Source organism: Gymnoscopelus braueri (genome assembly GCF_963280865.1).
Source record: "Gymnoscopelus braueri genome assembly, chromosome: 17".
Lineage (NCBI taxonomy): Eukaryota > Metazoa > Chordata > Actinopteri > Myctophiformes > Myctophidae > Gymnoscopelus > Gymnoscopelus braueri.
Genome location: NC_137617.1, coordinates 34,140,100 through 34,154,100, shown reverse-complemented (window position 1 = coordinate 34,154,100; position 14,001 = coordinate 34,140,100). Strand labels below are relative to the sequence as shown.

General features: G+C 42.6%; 1 protein-coding gene across 1 annotated transcript in view; it reads left to right on the top strand.

Moving 5' to 3' along the window:
- spata20 (spermatogenesis associated 20) overlaps positions 1 to 14,001 on the top strand; it is a 58,184-nt gene that overhangs the window by 30,022 nt on the left and 14,161 nt on the right. Inside the window, exon 15 of the mRNA XM_080456125.1 lies at positions 2,399 to 2,479. Within this exon, the coding sequence (XP_080312251.1) occupies positions 2,399 to 2,479 (81 nt within the window). The remainder of the gene's footprint in view (positions 1 to 2,398; positions 2,480 to 14,001) is intronic.

Here is a 14,001-nt window from a genome sequence, read left to right as displayed (position 1 = left end):
TTTACTTAAGTAAAAGTACCAATACTGCAATATGAAAATACTCTGTTACAAGTAAAAGTCCAGAATTAAACATTTACTTAAGTAAAAGTACAAAAGTATTGGCATCAAAATGTACTTAAAGTACCAGAAGTAAAAGTACTAAAATGTTTGAAAATAGCCGATCTACAAGCTCACAACGCGTCGCATCGATGTATAAAATAGGGCTAAAGTGGTTAATGTATGTTTCATTATATCATAGTTTATATCTGCAAAGTAACTAGTAACTAAAGTTTTCATATAATTGTAGTGGAGTAAAAGTACAATATTTGCCTCTGAGATTTAGTGGAGTAGAAGTAAAATATTGGAAATTGGAAATACTCCAGTAAAGTACAAATATCTCAAAATTGTACTTAAGTACAGTACTTAAATAAATGTACTTAGTTACTTTCCACCACTGCTGTATATGAACACTGAGGATTTTACCGTGTGGCAGAGAGAGGGCATGTGGTGGGAAAGAGAAAGACCTAAATTAGACAGCGGGGGTGTAGTTTAGAGTTCTGTCCATCATGTGTGACCTGCTGGGGAGGAGTCAGGCGATGGGGGGCTGGCATAACAAGCTCGGGGTCGAGACGAGGTGCACGGAAGCCGGAGAAACACCTGCCTCTCTCATTACTGCTACAAATACGCCACTGACCCCCAACGCTCTCCTTACTCTTTCATTTCATCCCCTTCTCTTTCCTTTTCAACTATGCATTCTTTTTTTTCCAGTTTTTACTGTGTATCACTTTCCTGTGTTTCTGGTACTTCTCGTTGAACTTAAAGGGATAGTTCACCCAAAAAAGTACTTATTTTCTATCGATTACACACCCCATGGAGGCTTGAATTCCTGGAGATTTTTTTGTTTTCGGCGAAACCCTAAGCCAATAATTAAATGACCGGTGGAAAGACCGGTGGAAAGACCGGTAGGAGACTCAAAGTTGACACTTTGAGTCTCCTCAAATTATTGGCTTAGGAATGCGACAAAAACAAAAAAATCTCCATGAATTCAAGAAAAAAAAAGGCATTTTGGGGGTGATTACTTACTTTTACTTATCCTCTTCGTCCCGGTTGGGGCATAAGGCCGCAATCATACACTGCCACTGAATCCTGTCTCGTGCTTTGGCCTGCGCTTCGTCCCAGGAAAGACCCATCTCCTTCAGCTCCATCATCACTGTCCTTCGCCAGGTGATCTTTGGTCTACCCCTCTTTCTCTTCCCAACTGGGGTCCATCTCAAGGCAACTTTGGGTAACCTTTCATTGGGCATCCTCAATACATGACCGAGCCATCTTAACCTCCGTCTCCTTATCTCAAGGGACATATGCAAGCTGCCTGTCTTCTTATAAAGTTCCTCATTCGAGATTCTATTTGGCCAAAAGATGTTGCAGATCCTACGTAAGCAGCTATTGTGGAAGACGTCAACCTTTCTCATATCCTGTTTTGTTACTCTACAGCACTCAGAGCCATATAGCAGGACAGACTTAACATTGCTGTTGTAGAGCCTGAGTTTGGTTTTAAGGCTATATTGTTTAGACTTCCAGATGTTGCGAAGTTGGCTGAACGCACCTCTTGCTTTGTTGAGACGTGCCTTGATGTCTTTTTGCGTTCCACTTTCACTGCTTATGAGGCTTCCGAGGTATGTAAAGTCTTCTACACATTCCAACGGCTCTCCATCGATGGTTATTGGAGGTGCTGTTGGGGCATTGATGCACATCACCTGGGTCTTTTTCTGGTTGATGTACAGACCAGTTCGCTTTGCATAATTGCTTAGCCGGTCAGACTTCTCCTGGAGGTGGCTACGAGTGGATGACATGACTGCCAGGTCGTCTGCAAAGTCAAGGTCTTCCATAAAGGAGAACAGGGTCCATTGGATTCCACGGGGACGGTCTGATGTAGTTTGACGCATAACCCAGTCGATGGTAATCAGGAACAGAATAGGGGAGAGGATGCAGCCTTGTCTTACTCCAGATTTAATGGGAAATGACTCTGTCAAGGTGTTATCAAGGATGACACTGCATTCAAAGTGTTCATAGAATTTTCCAATGATGTTGACCATTTTGGAAGGTATTCCATATGCCCGTAGGATCTTCCATAGGCTCTCACGATGAATACTGTCAAATGCCTTCTTAAAATCAATAAAGTTAATATACAAGGGGGTGAACTATCCGTTTAATATTGAAAATAGTTCTAAATGGCCAATCTACAAACTCACAACGCGTCACAATGTGAGATTGTAGAGCTGCCATTCTCGCTACTTTGAAGAAAATTTAAAAACAATACTTTTGAAAATGTTTGTGAAAAGAAATAGGGATGCCAGGTTGAAAATGTAAAGCCTCTTTCCCTTCTTTTATTTTCTTCCTCTCTTTACTTTCTTCTCTGTAGATTATCATATGTGGTCAGAAGGATTCCCCAGACACCATCAGTCTGCTAGAAACAGTCTCCTCCATCTTTTTACCACATAAGGTAAGAGTGTGTGTGTGTGTGTGTGTGTGTGTGTGTGTGTGTGTGTGTGTGTGTGTGTGTGTGTGTGTGTGTGTGTGTGTGTGTGTGTGTGTGTGTGTGTGTGTGTGTGTGTGTGTGTGTGTGTGTGTGTGTGTGTGTGTGTGTGTGTGTGTGTGTGCGCGCGCGTGCACGTGCGCGTGTGCACGTGCGTGTGCTCGCAAGTGTGAGTGCATCACCTTGAGTTCATGAAAAGCTCAAGTTGTAATACATATTTTAGAATGAACATGCATAGACTCAGGACAACAGGTTCTATAACACACACACACGCACACACACACACACACACACACACACACACACACACACACACACACACACACACACACGCACACGCATACAGCAGGACCAGCCAGGGACAGTGCCTGGGGTGTTGGCTGGTGTAAATGTGGTTGTTTGAAGGTCAGCTAGACTCCTCTCCTCCTCTCCCGTCTCCTTACTGTGAAGAGAAAAGAGAAGAGGGTCCTCTCCTCTCTCAGTGACACATCTTTTAAACAGTTATTTTTTCATCTCTTGGGAGATTGCAGTGTAATAACTTCTCAGCTCTTTCTAACAGCCCTTGGCTGACCTTAGGGCCTGTTATAACCTCTATGGTTTGACCTGACCTACGTCCCAGCTCTGTTGCCATGCCTTGCCTGGTGGTGGGTATGTGAGAGAGAGAGACAGATGGGGACACAGAGAGAGAGAGAGAGTCTTGTCAGCTCTGACACAGCCTGCCTGTTATGTATTTGACAGCTGTCAGGGTCGTTCAGACAAACATATTTTAGCTTATGTCAAAGTGGTTAACATTCATATTTCCCACTGCCACGCTTCTCAGGGGGATTAGAGAGAGCTCAGTGTGGAATTAAAGGAGTTTTCTAGCTGAACTGACAGAATGGTTCTCTTTTGGCATTTCCTAATGCTCCATAATGTTCAAGTCTTATGTCATGAAATCCTTTCTAAGGATATAAACTAATCTTACACACACACACACACACACACACACACACACACACACACACACACACACACACACACACACACACACACACACACACACACACACACACACACACACACACACACACACACACACACACACACACTAGTGGATATTCGGATGCTCGTTTCACAGGTTCCAATTTGAACATAAGGACAATACACGGGTGCATCAGTTTTGATATTTTATTAATTCCTTGTAGGGACAAGACCTCAGTGCAGTGTACATTTGATAATGTGTGTAAGAATTATAATATTTTCGGTGAATATCTCACACCAACATTGTTCTTGTGACACAGTTTATAGGTGAACTATTTAGGCAATGCAAGGCAGTGGCCAGTTTACAGTAGGCTTGTCTCTAAATCACCTTCATCAAGAACAAAATAACTTCACAAGAACAATGTTGGTGTTGCTAAGAGATTCGCAATTTTTTTTTACCTGCAGAGATTATCAATTACAATGCAACTTTCACAAGTTGGAATTCATTGGTTTTACACAGGAAACACAGTGCAGCTTCCTGTTCTGTTAATGTGAGTGGCTCTCGAGACAAGACTTACCATAGAGTTGGCAATCTCACCACAAAGAGCCTTGATTTGATTTAGTGGCTAATTAATTTGGAACAAGTATTCAGATATTCACTCAGAAAATATGCAGAATATCCAAAAGCTTGAAAAAAGGTATTTAGGACAGGCCTTACACACTGACAGGCCCGGTGTCTGACAGCGCTTTTCCAGCCAGCGTTGGGTGGGTCAATCACCACTTAAGGTAGTCTGTCCTGCCCAGAATCCCCCACCCCCCCTGCACATGGTGACAGAGGACGTTCTTGATATGTCAGTTTGAGGTGGCGGGGCTGAAGTTGGCCAAGTGGCTAGACACACACGCACATGCGCACGTACATGCGCACATGCGCGCACACACGCAATACCAGTCTACACACATGGCAAAACCCTTACTTTCATCCAACCCTCATCATAGGGTTGAGTATTAGTTTAATCGACCAGTCATGAGCGTGACCAAGATTTAGAACAGCGGATTACAGTATGAACCGTGTGGAAACACACGCTCGCACATGCACATGCATACGTACTGTACACACACGCATGCACATTACACACACACACACACACACACACACGCGCGCGCACACACACACACACACACACACACACACACACACACACACACACACACACACACACACACACACACACACACACACACACACACACACACACACACACACACACACACACACACACACACACACACACACACACACACACACAGACACACACACATTGAAATATGGATGAGTCCTGTCCGGTTGGTACTGTTCTTTGCATTTCAGACCAGACATTGTGCCTGACTCCCAGGAGAGAGCAGAGAGCTGCTGCTACTATCAGCAGTAATACTGTCTTATCTTCTTTGGATTCTCCAGAGGCTAATACAGACAGTGGTGACCAAGTACATTTACTCGAGTACACTTTTGGAGTATTAGTTTTTTATTTTAGCTTTTTGTAAGCTGACTTTCACTCCGCTACATTTAATTTAGAAATATTGTACTTTTGACTCCACTACATTTCTAGGAAGGCACTCTTTGGACCGAAACCTACACAAATATTATGAATTGACCACTTAAGCCCTATTTCAAATATAGGGAAAATAGCTAAATGGCTATTTCCGCAATTTCTGAACATTTCTGACAATTTCTGAAAAATGTACTTTGTAATTTGTGCTTTTGAATACTAAAGAGTAGCTGGAGTAACAATCTCCTATTGCCCAAATGCTGCACTTAACCACTTGAACCCCAGCATCCGTATTGTGGGGATCGCGTGGTGAGCTTGTCGATCGGTTATTTTCTGCAAAAAACTTTCCCCACAATAACAGAACACAGAAAATACACCAGCATAGAGCCCTGAGGGACTCCGCTCAACCATATGGGGTTGAAGTGTTTTTGTTCCTGCAGTATTTATCATCAGTTCAATTACTGTAGCACTCCTTTTACTGCATAGGGGAGGTAGAGGAATACAATGAGGATGGTGGTAATGACACTTAAGATTACCACAAGTACCAGGAACAGAACTACAAATTAACACACACACACACACACACACACGCACACGCACACGCACACGCACACACACACACAGAAAAAGAGAGAGAGAAGTTTTCACTGAGTAGTCCCAAGCGAAGAGTATACCACAACTTTAAACCTGAATTATACTTGGTTGTGCCCCGGTGTCACGCACAGAAAGTGTCAGCTCTACAAGCTCCCAACGTGTCGCAGTGCAACACGTTGTGACCTTGTAGATCGGCTCTCCTAGGTGCACGACACCCGTACGCAATTATACTGCAAGTACAACTCAGACTGCACAGGTGAAAGAGATGAGAGCGAGGGAAAGGTAAAGGTGCGGTCCTGAGAGAGACCTGGAGGTCTCATTATAATGAAGTGAGGTGGCAGTGAAACAAGAATGAGAAATTACATCTTAGCTGAACCATTGGGCTGGGCTTAGTATTCCCACAAAGCTTTGTACTAGTGATATTTCTGGGACATAGAAGGGAAAGAGGAAACTGTAGAGTGTGTGTGTGTGTGTGTGTGCGTGTGCGTGTGTGTGCATGTGTACATTATAACAAGAGACAAAAAATGCAGCACTCTGGGCCGAGTGTCACAATAAAACAACACTGCCAGTTCTTTCTCTTAACGAGCATTAATTAATCCTCAAAGGATGGATGGATGGATGGATGGATGGTCAAGAGGCAAATGAAGACGATGGGATGGTGTGTGTTTGTGTGTGGGTGTGGGTGTGTGTGTGTCCAGATGCAGTGAGAACAGCAGGCCATTAGCGGCAACAGCAGTAGCCTTGGCTCAGTTGAGATGTGATGATCCAGCACAGCGCTAAGCGTACACACACACACACACACACACACACACACACACACACACACACACACACACACACACACACACACACACACACACACACAGTAGGTCCTACTGGGAGCCAAGTACCACCACAAGCACTGCTCATAACAGCAGCTGGTGAGGCACATATGAAGATACTAGATGTACACACACACGACACACGTGCAAAAATACACATACTGTATACACACAAAACAGGTATACACTGGGGGAAACGCATACACAGAAGAACACTACACACACATACAGTACCCACACTCGATAAAAAAAACACATCAGTAAACACACACACACACAGAGGAAGCGCACACACAGTAAAATCCTTATAGTTACTACAGCTAAAGACAAATGTCTATTAAAGGGGACAAGGACCGTTTGGAGGGGGAAAAGAAAACGAACTAGTGAGGGCGAGAGAAAAGAAAGAAAGAATCACAGAACGGCGAGAGAAGGGTGCACTGTTACACTGCAGTGACGAGAGAAGAAAGAGAGCGATAGAAGTGAAACGGGAAGGGAGGGTTGGAGGAAGGGAAGATGAGTCTGGGGGACTAGGGTGTGAAGGGAGGGTCCTCCACGTCGCATTAAGCAGCGCTGAGTGGAGAAGATGTTTAATTTAACCCTTTAAAACCGGGAACGCATCTGTGTAACCACTTAAACCAGTATTTTATACTTTGGCTATTCAAAAATAGCTATTTTAGAAAAATCTTTGAATATATATATTTTTAACTCAAATCTTGGCTTCTGGGGGGTCTCTGGAACAAAACATTTTGAGATGGGGGTCGGTGGCCAAATACATATCATTTTGGGTGGTCCTTGACATGAAAAAGTTTGAGATTTGGATTTAGAAGACATTTGCAGAACCCCCAGAAGCACAGATTTGAGTTACAAATTAAAAAATATATATATTCAAAGATTGGCACACATTTTCATGATGTTTTTTTTTTTTTGCAGATCTACAAGCTCATAGTGCAGCACTCGGTGCCAGCCTGCCAGGCTATATGAGCTTGTATATCTGCTATGTTTGAATAGACAAATAAATCTAAAGTGACAGAGATGCGCATCCGGATTGAATGGGTTAAATCCAATCACAGCCTTGTCTGCTTCTGGGATTTGGGGACCGAGCAACTCTCTAATCGTGGCGAATGAGCTGTGTAGAGCTCCACGCAACATAAACACACATATACACACAACCACACCAACGCATTTTTCAGGCCTACACTTGGTTCATTATATTTTCTGTTCTTAATTTCGGTGTGCAGCCATTTTGTCCCCTGGCCCTGAATTCGCTTCTGTTGCGTTCCTTGCCCACTGAAATCAATTAGACTCCCGACAATTAGGCGGAAAATGTGCTCTTCATTGTAATTGCCATGATAAATCCCTGCTAATTGTCCTATTACACAGTAATGTAGTTTAAGTCAGGGTGCTTTGATTCTCAAAACACTGAATACACTGTAAAATTCTCAGTAATCAATCAATTTGTAACTCGTAGGGTGGGCAAACGTGGGTCCATTTGGTTGCATTTCTGCACTATTTGTGTTAAATTAAACATTGATCATTTCACAGTGTAGGAAGAGGGCTGTCCCCCACTATCACTGTCTCCTCCTCTCTATGTCGTCCTGTGCCTTTGGAGTCCCATCTTCTGCTCTATCAATCTGTCTCCCTCCCTTTCATAGACCGTAAAGAAATATGGACAGCGTTACGCTCCTTGGTTTCTACAGACTGTAAATGAAGCCTATTTTTCAGCGATTTCAAATCTGCCATCTTGCTACATCCGGTCCCGAAATGCTAACGGAAATTAATGCTATTGGCTGCAACCGCAGCGAGGGCTCTTTGCTGAAAATAGCTGATAACAAAAGATTTTCAAACATATTTCTGCTTGAAGTGACAGGCTTGTATGACGAAGTGAATATTCGACTTTAGGAGCCTTAAGCTACTAAATGTGGCACAGAGACACGAGTGAAAGCTGAACAGACTGACAGAGAGACAAGTTGGAGTGAGAGAAAAGACTAGGACTTGGGATTTAACCCAAGGATAAAACCAACTAAAACCAGTTCATGACAAGTTCATGCCAATTATACATTATATAAAAGTGAAGCAAAAAGAAAGGTCTTTTGACATTGGTTTCTGCATTGTTCTTGCTTTGGCAGGAGTTAATACCTAAGGTCAGTTTGTAAGTTGTTTTGTGCCAGCTCAGCAGTGCATTTGGCAGAGTAGCAGTAAGAGAAACACCTCAGGGAGTAACACTGCATTTTGACCAAATGTGAGAGCCTTATTTTGCGTTCTCAAACTGTTGACACAGAGTGTTTAAGGTACAAAGCAAGTCTTTAGCAGCAACAATTCCTACAGCTCCTACCAAATACGTATTTAACTCGTAACAGTCTTTCCCCCTGTTGCTGATCCAGCCATCATCCCTCAACAAGCTGTATTCCAACCAAGCAAGGCTTGGTTGGAATCAGAAGTTGGCTTGTTGTAACAAGCCAACTTCTGAATCTCACTCAGCACATTTAGGATGGGTTTCAGAAAGGACTAATAAAAGGAACTGTCTTTGTTGATTTGTCATCTTCATAATGACCCTGTGAACTATAGGGATGTCAGTAATGGGTAGTTTTGCAATCAGTTTAAGGTTCACTGCCGATGCCGTAGCCATGCACATCCCCAGTACTCACAGATAGCATAATGGCTAAGGTAGCCAGTCTGAGGAAACCGACACTGAGATCAAAGAGGCTGTAAACGCTCTAATGGATTCATTTCCATATCCATTTGAAATTCTTTGAGAAATGGCCCCGAACTGAGCTGCACTTTGTGCTTTTCCTTTGCCTTCACTCTCGCTCCTTCTCTCTGAACTAGTAGACCTCCCGTTGCGGAAATGCTTTTCAAAAAATGCTTTTATTTATTATTATGCCTCCAGTTGGTTCCCAGCGGGAAGTTGGTATATGAAATGCTTTTTGTGGGTCCTGGTCACATCACAGAAGAGGGCAAAGTAGGGAAAGAGGGTCGGGGTGCAGGGGGAATAGAAGAAGAGGAGGAAGCGAGCACTGGGAAATAGATAGCAGGTACTGTAAGAGACGTGACAGAGAAGCCTCATGAGAGGGGCGACAAGAGCACCAGAGACAAATGCCTGTGATTCTTTAACAAGACCTTGGAGACATGAACGAAGCGTAAAGGTGCGAGAGGACCCCAGCAGGGTCCGGAGGGAGGAAGAGAGAGAGAGAGAGAGAGAGAGACAGACAGACAGACAGAGACTACTCAGAGTTAACCGGTGGTACCAACACTCTAGATAGCATGGAGGGGGGATTAGGCGTCATGCAGCCAGGCAGTCTGTTTCACACAGTCCTCCTCCATGACCTTTGACATCCATCACTTCCACCCTTCTTCTTATTACCCCACTGCACTGTTTTTGTGCCATCACAAACCCCCTGGCTCTCTAATCCCCTCATCCTTCTAAGTATGAGTGTGTCGGTGTGTGTGCAGTCATTGTGCGTACATGTGTGTGATAAGTGCTGATCTGCTCTGTTCCTCCCTCTAAATGACCCGCTGTGATCAGTCTCAGATTGACAGCTTTAGGTACTATAGGGTCCTACATGGATCCTGTCAACAGATACTGTATACAATGCACTGTGTACAGTACATACCTGCCACGCATTGTGAGATCTGCTATTCGCAATTTTTTAAATGAAATTTAAATCCTTTGAAAAGGTTTACCTTTATGATAAGGGCAATATGTGACTCTCATCCTTAGGACCATTTATACCATAATGGTATGTATGTGTCTTTTCATATCATTTATCCATCCTTTTATCATTTATCCATCTAGCCAGCCATCACCCATCCAGCACCTTATATTTATATATGTTTTACTCTATGTATAGGTAAATATGTATAGGAATATATCTTCTTTTAGGTTGGGTGGAGGGGGGGGCTTTTCTGAAACAGGGGAGAGAGTCGGGGAGTGACATGCAGCAACCCCGCCGCCAGGCTCGGGAATCGAACCCGGGACGGGCTGTCAGGCATCAAAGCCTATGTGGTTTGATGCCTGACAGCGTGGTTAACCACTCGGTCATGGTCGCCCCCAGGAATATCTGACATTTCTGACCCGTTTTCCTTCTTTTCTTCCTATATCTCTTTGATGATTCCCTTTGGTGAAAATAATGGGAGCTTGTACAACATCGAATTTCGCCCACCTCTAAACCTGTGGTGTGACAATGAAGATCTATACATCTATTATATCTATTATATCTATCTACCCATCTGCCAATCTAGCTTTCCATCCATCCAATTACTCCACCGTGTGCGTCCGTCTGCTCTGGCAGTGGTGTAGTACATTTACTCAAGTACTGTACTTAAGTACAATTTTGAGGTACTTTTACTTTACAGGAGTACTTCCGATTTTCAGTACTTTTACTTCTACTCCACTACACCTCAGAGGCAAATATTGTACTTTTACTCCCCTACAATTATTTGAAAACTTTAGTTACTAGTTACTTTGTAGATTTGGATTATTATTACAAAACATACAGTAACCGCTTCAGCCCTATATACATTTCGGCCATTTGAAAATAGCCGATCTACAAGCTCACAATGCGACGCATTGTGAGCTTGTAGATCGGCTATTTTCAAAAGATTTTTATACATTTGAAAACTGGGTAATGGGACATTCTGCATAATGAGTACTTTTGGTACTTAAAGTACATTTTGATGCGAGTACATTTTGAATTGTGGACTTTTACTTAACGTAACAGAGTATTTATACATTGCAGTATTGATACTTTTACTTAAGTAAAAAAATTTAGTACTTTTTCCACCACTGGTATCTACCTACCCATCTACCAATCTATCCAGCTTTTCCATCCATCCAATTACTCCAACCGTGCGCGCCCTGTGTGCCCCGGTATGTGGGAAGTGCATGATTGAGTGTAGGATTGAGCATGGAGTGGAGGGCTTTACTCGGTGCTGTAGGCGATGTGATCCTCTCTCTCTCTCTCTCCCCTGGTCTTACTCTTATCTCTCTCTCCTTGTCTGTCTTGGCTGTCGGTCGGTCTGTTTTACGCTTGTGTTTGACGCTCCACGCTTCTTATCCACATCTCAGTCTGCTTTGGTAAATAAAACCCACGCTGAACAGATGAGAGGTATTGCCTGCACACGTGAGCACGCGCACACACACACACACACACACACACACACACACACGCACACACACACACAATCTTGCGTTTCCTTAGTATTTCAATCTCTTAACCCATTAATACCTGGAACGCATCTGTGTCACTTTTAGATTTCTTTAGGCTATTCAAAAATAGCAGATATACAAGCTCATAGCGCGGCACCGAGTGCCGCGCTACGAGCTTGTAGATCTGCTATTTTTGAAAAATCGTGAAATTTTTTTTTTAATTTTTTTTCCCGAAAAACTGTTAGGATTTATAAAATGTTTTGAAGCGGCCTCAGGTCTTAATGGGTTAAAGCAGAGAGAGGCTCATCATTCTTCACGGTATTATGGGCTCTAGTGCAAAACAAACTGACGTAAAGCCCCTTTTTATTTATGAGGTGGAGTTGTTTGGCCTTCTATAATGTAAATTAATGGTTAAATATCCTCACACTGATGCCTATGACATGGATCAGAGAGAGGTTTTTTTTTACCATTTATTCCACCCGTCTCACTCTGTCACTTTTGACATGCATTTAGATTCTTATATCCTTCTCCCTCCCGCTCTCTCTCCCCCTCTACCTCTGCCTCTCTCTCTCTGCCTCTCTCTCTCTGCCTCTCTCTCTCTGCCTCTCTCTCTCTGTCTCTCTCTCTGTCTCGCTCTCTCACACACACACACACACACACACACACACACACACACACACACACACACACACACACACACACACACACACACACACACACACACACACACACACACACACACATTGTTTCTCCCACTCTGGATGAAACGTCTCTTACTCACAGCACCAGAGCGCTTTATACTGTCATTAAAAAGCTGCCATATGTTTGTGTACATATGCCACCGTAGCATGAAATGAAATGTAGGCGAGCATGCAAATGATTTTCTTGGCGGCATGATGTAATGGCCCCTTATGTTCCAGCTGGTAATACCTATTTAAAAACTATATATTTTCTTTTAATCATCCTTTTATTTCGCCAGGGATAGTCACATTGAGATTTCCATCTCTGGTTCAAGTGGGCCGTCATGGGACAATTTTCATCAATGCCCTGCTTCATACAGTTAAATTAACCACTTAACCTATTATGACATGAGTCCCATTCTAAAAACGGCTTCTAAATCCTACCTTCGTTTTCTGAAAACGAATTTTTTTTAATAATAATAATATGTTGCTATATATCGTCTCTGTCGGGTGGAAACCGACAAAACTGTGACTTTTCCGGATTCAAATTCAAAACATCAAAAATAGCAGATCTACAAGCTTGTAGTATCATCAAGTAGGGTGTTAATTTACGAAAAAAACACAAAAAGTTAGAATATAATAATAGTAATATTTTTCTGAGCCTCTGCACCGCGAATAAAGGCACCAACCTGTATGAACGAGGCAGCAACTATATGAATAATTTTTTTATGAGTATTTCGCAGTTTTGTATTGTTTACATCCAGTGTGTGAAACCTCAATCCTGCTATAGCAGTTGGGGATTCAGTGCCTTGCTCAAAGGCACTTCTTCAATGTTGGGTGATGAGGGAGGGGTGAGTGGTATCTTTACACTGCTCTAGCCTTAAACCACTTTCAACCTGGCGTATTATAACAAGGGAACCAGGGGACCTGGTACTGCCAGACCCCTAGTGGTTGAAATCTGAATGGCCGGAAATCTGAATGGCCGACAGAGCACTACGTCACGCTAAGCTTAGCCAATCAAAAAGAGGGACATGTAATCAGTGTTGGGCTATATTACTTAGGAGAGTAATATGTTACTTATTACTTATTACTCCTTTGAAAAGTAATAATATTACATTACTTATTACTTGGAATCAAGAGTAATATATTATGTATTACTTTATATTACTTTCCCCCCGCCCCCCGCAAAAGAAAAGACGTGTACAGTTTTTTGCCTTTTAGAACTGAATCCAATTTAATGGAACAATAGAAAACAGCCAACAGTCTTTATCCTTTTAAGTATTTTGCTGCTGCAAATTCCATATTTGGAATTGGAACAATAATTATACTTACAGGAACAACATCAATCTGAACTGCACACACTGGCTGCAGCTTCTCAAAAACTGAAACAATAAAGTAAACTTTTTTTAAATTTCTTAACCTTTTCAACATATCTTACACTAGTCAATATTAATTAGCCAAAGTGCAAGGGGGGAGGAGAGAGGAGAGGAGATATAGAGCAGTGGTTCTCAAACATTTTCATGTCAAGGACCCCCAAATTGACACTTATTAGTCCGCGGATCCCCATTTCAAAAGATATGCCAGGGACCCCCATAAGAGAAGATTTTTTACGGCTCTAGCAGTGATTCTCAACCATTTTAATTTCAAGGACCCCCAGTTTGACATGCATTAGGGCTACAGACCCCCATTTAATGGCATTTCTATCACTTTTTCAAAATTTTCAAAACAAAATTCATATTGT